Raw genomic sequence first — 14027 nt, forward strand, 5'->3', positions numbered from 1 at the left:
TTGAAAGTATTTTTTCTATTTGTGTGTGGGAGGGGGGGGGGGGGTAAAGGGTGCATGCGACATGTGCTTTAGTTATGTTGCATCATGTAACTATCCTACTCCTTCAGGATTATAGGGTGAGGATAAATGTCTGTGGCCATGAACAGTAAGGTTTTGTTTGGGTTATTTTTTTGGTGTATATGCTGTAACAAGTTTCAGTAGGAAAGTTGTAAGTGTCCATTTCTAGAAGGAGACTTAACTACTCCTGACACTGGAACTTATATTCTTCTGCATTACTCGCAACCTGTTTCTTTAATTTGACTACAGGTACTAAAATGAATCAGAAAGGGAAGTCAGGAAGCTAGAACAGATCTAAACTCTCTCAAACCTGGGTCAAATTGCAGCTCTGCAGAAGGCATTAAGTTGTGCTCTTAAGCCTGGATCTGCAGCAAGTCTCACAACAAAGCAAAAATAATTCAACATAATATAATTTCTTATTTTGACTAAATTGTAAGATCTGTGGAGAAGGGACTGTCTTTTATGTCTGTGTATGCCTGGTAGCACTTTAAAACTAAGTAATAATAACCAACCTTGAATTTCTTTACCTTTGTCACTCCATGCAGAGAATAATATGGACCTGAGCCTTACATCTCCCCATCTGAAACCTCTATTCTCAGTTAATTAAAAACATCACTCAAAAAATTATCAAGTCTCAGACAATAACAAATTAATCAGGTATAAACACAGCCCATCTTTACCCCCTAACAAGACAAAGTTGTATATCTGTAATGAGCCCAACCCTATTTCATTCTATACCAAAAGAAAATCAAATCCATCAGAACCAGTCCCCACCATACTGTATACCTCCCAGACGTCTTTCATTCATGCAGTACTCATTGACCTGTTTAGTGACTGGTTTAGCAAATGGAGTGATATCAACTCTTTGGTCATCTTCTCTTCATGTGCCTGATTAAAAATCAAAATAGAAGGACATTAAATATAAATGAAAATGCAAACAAATTTAATTCCTCTGTTCTCTCATGCTGTCACTCTGGGACACTGTCCATTTCTGCCCAGAGGATCATGCTACAGTGAATATTTTTTTTACAGCTATTAAAAGCTGTTTGTTTATAACTCACAGAGCCATAAACACAGAAACGTATTTCAGTTAACACACATTGGAATAAATGGCTAAAGTCATTAGGAAATGAGGTATTGCATTTGACAGTTTGACAATTTATCATTGTATTGGTTTCTAGATCCTGATTAACTGAAAATTAGTATGGAATATGTCAGACATTTTCTGGTCTCCCTTTTGATCTCAACAATGCAGATTATTTTGTAGGTGGTGAGGATGACATTTTGACCTACTTTTTGGGCTTCCAGTTCAGTTTCTAGACTTTGACATTCTGATCCTTCATTTGTAATCACTTCAATTTCTATTCTCCCCTTTAATAACCCTTTCCCCTCACTATAACCCTGCCAGTGCAGCAACAGTTCATGGTAGTAGCACAGCCTAACACTCTCCACAATCTAATAGGTATGATTCCTGGAGTCCAGACAGGAAGTGTCACTATTGAGCAATGACTGAAGATCTACCCAATAAGAGCTGTGCCAGCTCAGGGAATGGAATAACTGACCTCAGAATTGAATCTACATCGTCTGCATATTAACTAGTAGGGTTACTATACTGTAAGTAAACAGGCTGTCTTCTGAGTAATCTGTAGTGGCTAATATTATACCTTGTTAAATAATAGTTTTGGATTGGTTCCTGGCAATTCTATATTGCATCCACCAGAGTTTAGAGACTCTGCCATCATTAATTGGTTATGAAAAATAGAATGGCATGCTACATCTCAAGCAAAGCAAAGGGATAGGATCAGGTCAGTAGCTGAAATAGATTCTGCTGGAAACACTTTGTAAACTTATCTGCTGTAGAAAGCAATGCAAGGTCAGTTATCCCTCTAAAAATACCCACAGCTGTGAAGAATCAATACCCCTGCAGCATCTGAATGCACATTAATATTATAAAATATTTAAACATATTTAGAACCACTTTTTGAAACAGATGTGGTTCTTATCTGGGTACCCACTTTCAAAGAGAAGAATGGGGAGGATATTATTTCTATAAATTACTCACTCAATCTTAATTAGAAAAAGGAACATGACCAAAATTCTGAGGCTTTTTAGTTCAAACTCAGCTGATCTCACTTTAAAAGCTTTTACTCTTTTGTATAAATGTGAAAAGCTTCTGAGAATTATAGAATGGATATATTTTTCTAAATTTGTTTCAGTTCTTTAAATATAATGATGCTATAATTCTCACCCTCCCCCCAATAAAAAAAAAAGCAAATACTTTTCAAGACAGGTACTTTAGTTTATTTCTAAGTTGCACAGCTGCCAAGTTCCAAAAGGGAAACTTTTTAGCCAGTCTTGGTTTTGAATTTTTATCTCATTGTAGTGTGGTAGTTGTAGTCTATGATTCTACCCATTGAAATCAGTGCTGCGGTCCCATAAAACAATAGGATAAGGTTGTCAGAAATCCAGAACTAGTCATTTTCCTCCTGGAACTGGATAGCTCTGAAGTTGTAAAATATAGGTTCCTGCTCTAGCATTCTGCTATACTGATCCTTCAGGAAGGCATTTTCAAATGATCTATACTTAGCTAGTAACCACAGAATTGTAAGTGTTGAAAATTTTTTTTCAATCTAGATAATAAAAGGTAGCAAACAAATAATAGGTGATACTTTTTAACTTGAGACATTTATATACACTTATATATGAAAGAAAGCTCAAGTGCCAGAAACTGCTTTATTGTAAATGTAGTCGCTGCTTAGAGGTTTAAGATATTATAAGACCACAGACACCAGATTACCCAATTCCAGGCTGGTGACCTTTTGGCCAGCCCTGGTTTTGAACTTACATCCCAAAGTAGTGGGGGTTTTGTAGTGCTGTCTGATTCTGCTCATTGAAATTATACTGCAGGTCCCATAATACACCTGAATGGGTGGTCAGACATCCATGACCATCCTAAAATCTTCAGTCTGGAACTGAGTAACTTGGCATCTGTAGAAAGACCATAATTTACACCTTAGAATTGCCATACTGGGACAGAACAAGGTCCATTAAGCCCAGTATCCTGTTTCCAACAGTGGCCAACCCAGGTCCCAAATACTTAGCTAGATCCCAAGTAGTAAAACAGATTTTATGCTGCTTATCCTAGGAATATGCAGTGGATTTCCCCAAGCCATCTCATTAATGGCCTATGGACTTCTCTTTTAAGAAATTATCCAAGCCATTTTTAAACCCTGCTAAGCCAGGGCCGCCATCAGGGTAGTACTACCAGTCCTGCATTCAGGGGCCCGGGCTCCCCCAGGGTCGCAAGCATAGTCTCCTCTCCTTCTCCTTACCTGCCCTGCTGCAGCACACAGCCGAACGGAAGTCTTCCCGATGTCAGCGCTGACATTGGAGGGAGGATTTTTTGTATTGAATACATAGGGATCCCAGGCCCACCAAAAATTAGCCATTTCCCTTGCTGTGGCTGATGGGGTTTACAAACCCTGCCAATTGAAGACCATCTCCTTCAATCTGGCAACCAGTAATCTCCAAGCTCTGTAGCTAGTGGCAGTGTCTTTGAGCTGCCACCAGCTGCAGAGCTTGAAGAGTTCTGGCTGCCGAACTAGAAGAAGAGATCTTCAGCCAGCAGGGCTTTTAGAAGCCCACCAACTTAGGTATTTATATTTTGCAGTTGGGTAGGAGGCATGGGGCATGGCAGGAAGAAAATTTAGTGCTCACCATTTTATTGGACTAATACATTTCTCAATTAGCTTTCAGAGGTCAAAACCTCTTACTTCAGGTCAGTAAACTATACTGGTGTTACAGTATCCCTATCCAGACCCGAGGAAGGGGATCTGGTCTCTGAATTAGTCAAAAATGTATTAAAATTAATCCGATAAAAAGAAAATAAAAGGGTCACCTTATTTCCATTTTCTATTTATAAATATTTATCAACACAGCTACAATACTACTTTATCCCAAAGCAAAAAAAGAAAAGAAATATAATTTTTTTCTACCTTTGTTGTCTGGTTTCTGCTTTCCTTATCTTCTCATCATTCTCTTCCTTCCCATCCACTGTCTTCCCTCTCTCTGCTTCTATATAGCAACTGCTCTCTTTCTATGCCTCTTCAAGAAACTGTCTGCCTCTCCCTTCCATCTGCATCTCCCTCTCTCCTACCCTCCATTGGTCTGGCATCCTCTTCTTCCCTCCACTCCCCCCATGGTGTGGCATCTGTCTTCTTCCCTTCCATCCCCAAGCGGTTTTTAGCATTTTCTCCTCCTTTCCTCCACTCAGATCTGATATCTGTCTCCTTCCTTTCCTCCCCCAAATCTGGCATTTATATTCTCCCCTCCCCCCATTCACTGGCATCTCTCCCTTCCCCTTCCTTTGCTTCCCTGGTCTTCCCTCTCAATTTATTTTCAGCCTCTGTCTACATTCTTTCTTACTATCCAGTCCTCAATTTCCCTCTTTTCATTGTGTCTACCTACAGCTTACCACCGCTTTCCCTCACCCCTTCTAGTATCTAACTCTATTGTCTTCCCCCAATCTAGCCTGTGCCCTTTTTCTTCTCTCCTCACCACTTCCATTCAGCATCTTCTCCCTTCTCTCACCCTCCCCCCCACTTCCATTTAGCACCTGTCCCCTCTTTCTCCACACAATAAACCTAAAGCGCCACTCAACCTCTTCCCCTTGTCGGTCCATTTCCCTCCCTTCTCATCACCTTTGTGGATGTTTTTCAAAACCAGAGTTTTCTCTCACAGAGGCCCTAACGTGGCAGCTGTTCTCACCAGTTGCTTGCGGCTGCCCCAAAGCTTCTGCTCTGACACAATTTCCTGTTTCTGCTGGATCATGTCAGAGGAGAAGCTTTGGAGCAGCTGTAAGAACATAAGAACATAAGCAGCGCCTCTGCTGGGTCAGACCAGAGGTCCATCATGCCCAGCAGTCCGCTCACACGGAGGCCCATCAGGTCCAGACCTGTTAAGTAACCCTCTATCTATATCCTTCTATCCCCTTTTCCTTCAGAAAGTTGTGCAATCCCTTCTTGAACTCCAATATCGTACCTGTCCTATCACACTCTCTGGAAGCACATTCCAGGTGTCCACCACCCGTTGGGTGAAGAAGAACTTCCTAGCATTGGTTCTGAATCTGTCCCCTCTCAATTTTTCCAAATGCCCTCTCGTTCTTGTAGTTTTCGAAAATTTGAAGAATCTGTCCCATTCCACTTTCTCTATGCCCTTCATGATCTTTTAAGTCTCAATCATATCCCCTTTAAGTCTCCGCTTCTCCAGGGAAAAGAGCCCCAGTTTCTCCAGTCTTTCAGCGTATGAAAGGTTTTCCATACCTTTTATCATACGTGTCGCTCTCTTCTGAAACCCTTTCGAGTGTCGCCAAATCCTTCTTTAGGTACGGCGACCAATATTTGACGCAGTACTCCAGATGTGGGCGCACTATCGCCCGATACAACGGCAGGATAACTTCTTTCATTCTGGTTGTAATACCCTGTGTGCAACTAGTGAGCATGGATGCCCTTTCAGGGCCCCTCAGAGAGAAAACTTTGGTTTGGAAAAGCACCGTGAAGGGGAGGGGAAGGAAAGGAGCTGGCCAGACAAAGGGAAGAGATGCCTGGACCACAGGGCCCCCTGGAGCTGTGGGGCCCAGGGTAGTTGCCCTGTTTGCCCTCCCCTAATGTTGATCCTGCATGGGTGTACTGAACCACTCTGCTGTGTGGAATTATCACACACATATGGAGCTCAGGAACTCAAAAACCTATTACTTTATTCGGCATAAATGATTACATGTTCTTCCAATTAACAGGAGAAAAACTTCAGTTCTGGACCATGTGATATGTTTAGCTTATCTTCCCCCAGGGGTAGCTGCTAATCATGGGTTCCCATTTTTAGATTTTTTTAATGGGTTTAAATATTGATTTTAGCAAATTTTGTATTTTAGGTGATTTTAACATCCCTTTAAATCATTATGAAGTGTGTGAGGTTGATCCAGATCATGTTTTTGTGACATTTTCCGCTTTAAATTTAGAACAGATAGTGAAAGAAAGCACACACCAAGGAGGTCATGTTTTAGACTTAATTTTTATGTCCCATGACTGTAAGAGTCTGCTTGAAAATACTCTGCAGGTTGAACAGGAGGATTTGTCTGACCACAAGATGTTATCATTTATGTTTGGGCCAATATACAAGAGACAGGAGAAAAAAGAAGTGCATTTGATAAGACCTTATTTCGATATAAAGGATTTAGAAAAGGAATGGCTGCTGTGTATAATGATAGATGAGAATGAATCAGTAGATGAGATGGTGGTCAAATGGCATAATGGTTTGACTACACTTCTCCCTCCGTATTCGCTGTGATAGGGGATTAACAGAACCGCAAATACAGAAAAAACGCGCATAACTTTTTCATATGTTATTCGCTGTTTTCTATTAAAAACCATCGTGAATATGGTGAAACCGCAAATAACATGGTGGGAGATCTGGCCTGTTCCTGAAGGAGAGGCAAAACACAGTGAAGAAAGTGCTGGGAATCAGCGATTTTCTCTGAAGCTTATGTAATTTGGGGGGGAGGAGCCAGCAAGCTAAAAACCGTGAATAATCGAAACCGTGAATGCTGAAACCGCAAATACGGAAGGAGAAGTGTAATGCATTGAATGTTGTTGTGCCTGAGAAATCAATTGTGTTGAAAGGACAATGTAAACCTTGTCCATGGAGATCTGAAGTAATAGTACAGGTTAGAAGTGAAGTTAGAAAAGCAGAGCATCTATGGCATAGGATGAAAGATAGTGAAGATTATGATGCCTTTAAAATTTGACTTATTGAATATCTTAGTTTATGTGAGAATGAAAGGAATCAATATTATAAGGAAAGGGTTACTCAGGCTTTGAATAGACCAAAAGAATTGTGGAAAGAATGGGTGGATCTCAACAATCTTCTGATGAACTCGATTTTAGTCTGGAGGAGAATCTAGAAAATGAGAAATGGTTTCAGTTTGATAGTGTAGATGAAGCTACAGTTGATAAAGTTATTTGTGATTGTACATCTACTCGTGCAATACAAGATCTTTGTTCTTCAATAATTATTAGACAAATGGTTAATAAGGTGACTCCGATAATTACTAAAATTGTAAACAAATCACTGGAAAATGACATTTTTCTAGAGGTTTACAAACAATCTACTATTAGACCTGTTTTGAAACATAAAAATCTGGAAATAAGTGCTATGAAAAATTTCAGTCCTATTTTTATTGTGCAATTTATTGGAAAGGTTTCAGAAAAGATTGTTCTTTCTCAATTAGATAACTTTGTTCATGAGATTGATTGTTTGGATTGCAATCAATTTGGTTTTCAGAAAGATCATAGCGTAGAATTATTATTGATCTCTTTAATCGAAGTTTTGTAGCTTCACCGCGCCCGTTTGATACTAAAACATCATTGTGTATAAATAAATTCAGCTATCCTATTCAATCTAGGTTTTGGGAATAAGGTTTTGGGAATAATACTGGTCCAGGGCTTGACTATGAAGAACCAGGTGGACTCATTGGTCAGAAAGGGTTTCTTTACTCTTTGGAAGCTTCGGTCTGTTAGGGTGTATTTTGATGTTTCATCATTTAGGGCTCCATTTACTAAGCTGCGTTAGGGCATTAACGCACAGAATAGCGCACACTACAATGCCGTGCGTGCTAGATGCTAATGCCAGCATTGAGCTGGCATTAGTTCTAGCTGCTTAGCATGGGGTTAGCATGCGCTAATCTGCTGCGTGCGCTAAAAACGCTAGTGCACCTTAGTAAAAGGAGTCCTTAGAGTCTCTTATACTAAGCCAGCTTAATTACTGCATTATTGCCTATTTGGCAATTTCCCAGAAAAATATGCAATGATTGCGAATAGTACAAAATGCGGTGGTCAGGCTGATTTTTAGGTTGAAGAAATATGATCACGTAACACCCTCCTATCAAGTACTGTATTGGCTGCCAATGGAGGCGCGGATGAAGTTTAAGTTTGGTTGCTTCAGTTTTAAGGCTTTGTTTGGTTTAGCTACCAAATATATAATTGAGCTTTCCTCTTTTGCAACCAACAGACATAAGAGAAACTCATATCTGAATTTTGTTTTTCCGCCAGTTAGAAGATATAAACTTGGAGGCGAGGAGGATGGCAGTTTGAATGCAGAGCTCCTCTCCCTGGACAATCTGCCTGCTTTTAAATATCAGCAGCAGTGGGAGATCAATTGCTTTTACACCTAAGCAGCAACGGGACCAACCCACCAAAAACCCACAGTCCCGATCCTGCAAAAATATGAGCTCCACCCTCCCTGCAGTCCGCTAGGAAAATCAACTGCTTTTACACCTAAGCAGCAGCAGGACCAGCCACCACTACCAAGAGCCCTTTGCCCCGATCCAGCCAGGCATGTGAGCTCCTCCCTCTGCAGTCCATTGGAGAGATCAATCTACCTGCTTTTAAATATCAGCAACAGTGGGAAATCAACTGCTTTTACACCTCAGCAGCAGCGGAACTATCCGCAATTACCAAGAGCCCACAGACCCGATCCAGCCAAGAGTGTGAGCTCCACCTCCCCTTGCAGTCCACTAGGAAGATCAACTGTTTTTTTACACCTAAGCAGCAACAGGACCAGCCACCACTACCGAGAGCCCTTTGCCCTGATCCAGCCAGATAAGTAAGCTCTTCCCCCAGCATTCCGTTGGAAAAACCAATATGCTTGCTTTTAAATATCATCAGAAGTAGGAGATCAACTGCTTTTACACCTAAGCAGCATCAAGACCAGCCACCACTATCGAGAGCTTTTGTCCCAATCCAGCCAGACGTGTATGCTATTCACCATACAATTTGTTGGAGAGATCAATCTGCCTGCTTTTAAATATCAGCAGCATTGGGAAAACAACTGCTTTTACACCTAAGCAGCAGCGGGTCCATCCGCAACCACCAAGAACCCACAGACCCGAACCTGCCAGGAATGTGAGATCCGCCCCCCCTACAATCTGATAAGAAGATCAACTGTTTTTACACCTAAGCAGCAATAGGACCAGCCGCCACTACCGGGAACCCTTTGCCACGTTCCAGCCAGACATATAAGATCTTCCCCCATCATTCCATTGGATAGATCAATCTACCTGCTTTTAAATATCAGCAGCAGTGGGAGAACAACTGCTTTTACACCTAAGCAGTATTGGGACCAACCGCAACTACCAAGAGCCCATAGACCAGATCATGACAGGAGTGTGAGCTCCACACCTCCTGCAGTCCGCTAGGAAGATCAACTGCTTTAACACCTAAGTAGCAGCAAGACCAGCTGCCTATAATAGGAGCCCTTGCCCCGATCCAGCCAGGCATGTGAGCTCCTCCCCCTATATCCCGTTTAAGAGATCAATCTACCTGCTTTAAATATCAGCAGAAGTAGAAAAACAACTGCTTTTACATACAAGCAGCAGCGAGACCTACCGCAACCACCAAGAGCCCACAGACCCGATCCTGCCAGGAATGTGAACTCCTCCCCCTGCAGTCCATTGGAGAGATCAATCTACCTGCTTTTAAATATCAGCAGCAGTGGAGATCAACTGCTTTTACACCTAAGCAGCAACGAGACCAGCCACAACCACCGAGAGCACACAGACCCGATCCTACCAAGAGTGTGAACCCATCCCCCCATGCAATCCGCTAAGAAGATCGACTGTCGGCTCCGGGCGGCTTTCCCGCAGAGAAGAGAATCCTGCATTCACCGTGGGCCTCATCTGGGGCAGCCTCCTTGGAGCGGCTGGGGCACGGGCAGTGTGTCTGGGAGGAAATGCATGGATGGGAGAACATTGCAGGGGAGGAGACATAGGCATCCTGGGACTGTCGGCCAAGTCTCTTCCCTGAAGAAGCCCTTTCTGGAAACGTCAATCGCTCCTCCTAAACTTACTTGCTCCACTTCATCACTGACGCTGAAACCGTGGATTGAAGACAAAGTTTTATTTTATTTTTCTTTCCAGCTTATGATTTATCTTTAATCTTATCTATTGTTTTGCCTTTTGTCTTTGTTTTGTTCTATTTCTATCATTTAAATTTCTCCAGAATTCTACTGTTCAACGGCTCCCCCTTCTGCTTCTATTCCTTTCTCTCCTCTCTTCTACCTTCCAAAGTATTTAGATCAATGCTGTCTTATTAAAATGTTTATTTTATTTTTATTTTTCCTCTAACTCTACTTTTCACTTCTCTATTACCCTCCAGGTACTTTAGTTAGATTGTGAGCCTTTGGGACAGTAAGGGAATTTTTCAAGTACCTTTCTTATTTCTAATCTTAATGTATATTTTCTGTAAACCGCTTAGAACCTAACGGATGTAGCGGTATATAAGAAATAAATTATATTACATTACATTAAACATCATCAAAATCTTTTTTCATATCAAGCAGCGTTATGGAGTAAGGATTTAGAACAATTGCTTTTGCTTACTGATATTTATGGGGAATTTAGGAGACATCTAAAAACATATCCGTTTTCGAAGTATTTAGACAGCTAATTCGTAAAATTTTATTATGTCCTATTTTGATTATTTTAGTGTCTCTAATTATTGGCTTATAACTTTTTTAGTTCTATTCAACTTCTTTTATTGGTTTTTTTAACTACTGTAAACTGCATAGAACTTTACGGCCTTGCAGTATATAAATTGATGATGATGATTATTATTATTGTATTATTATTATACTCTGCAACAAGGGATGGATCAAAACAAGAAATTTTGTCTTGTGTCTTTAGATATATCTGGAGCATTTGACTCGATTGATCTTAAGAAATTATTGGGTAGAATGTATAACCTTGGATTGCATGATGTTGTTTTTAATTGGTTTAAAACATACCTTTTAGGATGCTCTTTTCAAGTGAGAAATGGATTTAAGATTTCAGATACATATTCAGCTGGGACTGGAGTACCACAAGGCTTGGTGCTTTCTGCCTTATTATTTAATATTTACATGGCTGCTAAAGGTAAACTATTTGAAACCTTAGGAGTAGAATATCGAATATATGCAGACGATATTATCTTTTTCTTCTCAGTAAATGGATGGGAAGAGAATTTTTGAAAAACCATTGAGTGAATATATGTGTAAAATTGAGGAGTGGATGGGAGAACATGGTTTGAAATTAAATGTAGATAAGAACATAAAAACATAAGAATTGCTGCTGCTGGGTCAGACCAGTGGTCCATCATGCCCAGCAGTCCACTCATGCGGCAGCCCTTAGGTCAAAGACCAGTGCCCTAACTGAGATTAGCCTTACCAGCAGGAACTTGTCTAACTTTGGCCCTGTTTTACTAAGGTGTGCTAACCGATTAGCATGCGCTAAACGCTAACGCATATGAGCGTTGCTCCAGCCCAGCTGGGAGAGTTAAAAAACAGCAGCGCTAAACTTTTACCTACACCGTGACACTCTCTCCATCGGCTCACTTCAGAGTCCTGCTCCTGCTGGGCATGTGAGCATTGCTCCGCCCCTCCAGACCAGCTGGGTGAGTTAAAAACCAGCAGCGCTAAACTTTTACCTACACCGTGACACTCTCTCCATTGGCTCACTTCGGAGTCCTGCTCCTGCTGGGCATGTGAGCATTGCTCCGCCCCTCCAGACCAGCTGGGATAGTTAAAACCAGCAGCGCCTATGGCGCGTGGCTGTTCAACATGCCAGCTAAGGCGCACGGCAAAGGCGCATGCCTTAGTGTGCGCCTTTGCGAAGTGGCTGAGTGAAGGACTGAGACCAGAGGACAGTCGATAAATATATTTCAGAAAAACTTAGAAACAAAGTTATATTTAGATAGAACTGAAGAAAAACTAGTGGATCGTTGTATTAGAATAGTATTTTAACTTGGTCAATATGGCAGTCCTTAACAAACTCCAACTGATACTGGGGGTGTTCTATTTGATTTGTTATAAGAGCTAGTGTAATGACGATAGGCGTTCTGAACCCATACCTATTCACCTCACTTGGCATTGGCCAATTAAGATGAATAAGTTAACTGGTTTTCATCAATTTCTTTATGATTGTTTAGAACAAGGTCCATTACAAATTCCTGTAGTACACACTAGTTGTAAACCCCTTAAGACTTATAGAACTAAGACCAAGAATGGAATTTTTTAAAAGATGGAACAAACTGGAATACCAATCCCATCCAACTTTTGTAATTTTAAAGGCTACTATCTGAATATCAGATTTGTGAGAAACAAAGCACAGATTTTAAATGATTGGTTGGTGAGAATGAACCCAGACTTCATGTTTCTTTTTTTTATTATTATTCTTTAATTCTTTATTTGATTTTAACAATTGACAATCTAAAAAAAAAAGTAAAAAAGCAACAACAGTCTGTATATATAACAAATATCACTACAAGATATTTCTTATTACAGGAAATAATGAAAAATGATACAGATTGTAGTTAGTCCACCATATATATAGGGAAGGAGCTGAAATAAGATAAAGAAATAAATGTTAAAGGAAAACTAAAGATGTGGCGATACAGATCCTAAACATTCCTTTCTTTTCGAGCTAACATACTGGAATAACTTTGGAAGCTTCTAAAGGTTGTACTTTAGAGGAAATAAATTTGGATAATTGCTGTGGCTCATAAATTACATATCTGTTCCCATTAAATATCATAACACACTTGCAGGGATATCTCAAAACAAAGGTTGTTCCCAACTGAATGACCTTCGGCCTCAAAATCAAAAATTGTTTCCTTCGCTTTTGAGTAGGACGCGACACATCTGGATACATTCTTATAACGTTAGTCAAAAAGGGAACATCCTTATATTTGAAATACAGCTTAAGCATCCAATCCCTATCTGAATCTATAGCAAATTGTACCAATAATGTAGCTGAAGTCTGGACCTCAATATCCGACTTCTCCAGGAAATTAGATAAGTCCAAACTGTCAGCAGATAAATTCTGCTCGTTTGGGCTTTGAGCTAATTCATCTAGGTAAATAATATATTTTGGAGATAGGTGGGTATGAGGTCTCAGATACTTTAAGAACTTCATTCAAATATATCTTTTAAACAATGTTAAAGCAGTTGTCGGAAATATTTTTGGGAAATTAATGATTCAGAGATTACATCTCCTAATGGAATTTTCTACCATTTCTTGTTTAAAGTGCAAACTTGCACTATCTTTAACCCAAGTCAATGCCTGGCCCTTCAAAGTCTTTATCCTGGTGTTCGCATCATCCGCTTTATTTTCCAAACTTAACTTAGTCTTAAGTTCTGTATTTTCAGAAAGCACTATGGTACACCTCGAGGAAAGTTGCTCAATTTGATTTCCCAAGGAAATTTGTAAGCTGGATATTGCCTCCCATAGTGATTCCATATTAAAGACCTTAGGTCCAATCAGAGGGGCAATCTCAGTTCTGGGCCCTGAGGTGGAGAACACAGTACCTTTTGCCGCTGTGGAAGTCATTGAAGTTTCCTGGGCTTGTTCTAGACTCCCCACCGGCTGCAATGCTGTAATATCCTGTTGGGCCAGCAGGTGAACTTCCTGGGTTGGTTCAGCCAACAACAGCTCCTCCGATGCCGCAGGACGAGTCAGCAGGCTTTGGTCGTCCAGGGAAAGAATGGCTCCCTCAAAGGAGAACTCGCACGCCTCAGTTTGCGCGCCCTCTCCTGCCGAGGTTTGATCCTCCGGATGTGCTGTTCAGGAACTTCGCTCGACAAAGAGATCCATCGGCCCGCTCTGAGAAACGGTTGATTCGTCCGGGAACACTCAGACCTTTGATTTTCTCTTCACCATCAGGCAAGAGAGAGAAAATTTCCAAAAAGATCCACGTCGGCGTCTCCCTACTGAGCTCATCTTAGTAAGCTCCTCCCCAAATCTCACCCAGACTTCCTGTTTCTAACAGAAATATGGATGGTCTTAGATACGGATACCATTATGAAGGAATTCTTTATACAAGGATACAAAATCCTCCCATTATCCAGGTGTTGGAAAAAAAAGAGGGTGGTTTAGTGATAATTTT

General features: G+C 40.8%; 1 protein-coding gene across 5 annotated transcripts in view; it reads right to left on the reverse strand.

Moving 5' to 3' along the window:
* SMCO1 (single-pass membrane protein with coiled-coil domains 1) overlaps positions 1 to 14027 on the reverse strand; it is a 97665-nt gene that overhangs the window by 71881 nt on the left and 11757 nt on the right. For 3 of the 5 annotated variants that reach the window (XM_033959639.1, XM_033959642.1, XM_033959641.1), the window contains one exon: positions 881 to 945. In XM_033959639.1, coding sequence (XP_033815530.1) covers positions 881 to 945 — 65 coding nt within the window. Of the gene's footprint in view, positions 1 to 880; positions 946 to 1721; positions 1851 to 2902; positions 3022 to 14027 lie in introns of those variants that run through there. The other 2 variants (XM_033959640.1, XM_033959643.1) reach the window with 2 other exon arrangements.

Source organism: Geotrypetes seraphini, chromosome 9 (genome assembly GCF_902459505.1).
Source record: "Geotrypetes seraphini chromosome 9, aGeoSer1.1, whole genome shotgun sequence".
NCBI classification, from domain to species: domain Eukaryota; kingdom Metazoa; phylum Chordata; class Amphibia; order Gymnophiona; family Dermophiidae; genus Geotrypetes; species Geotrypetes seraphini.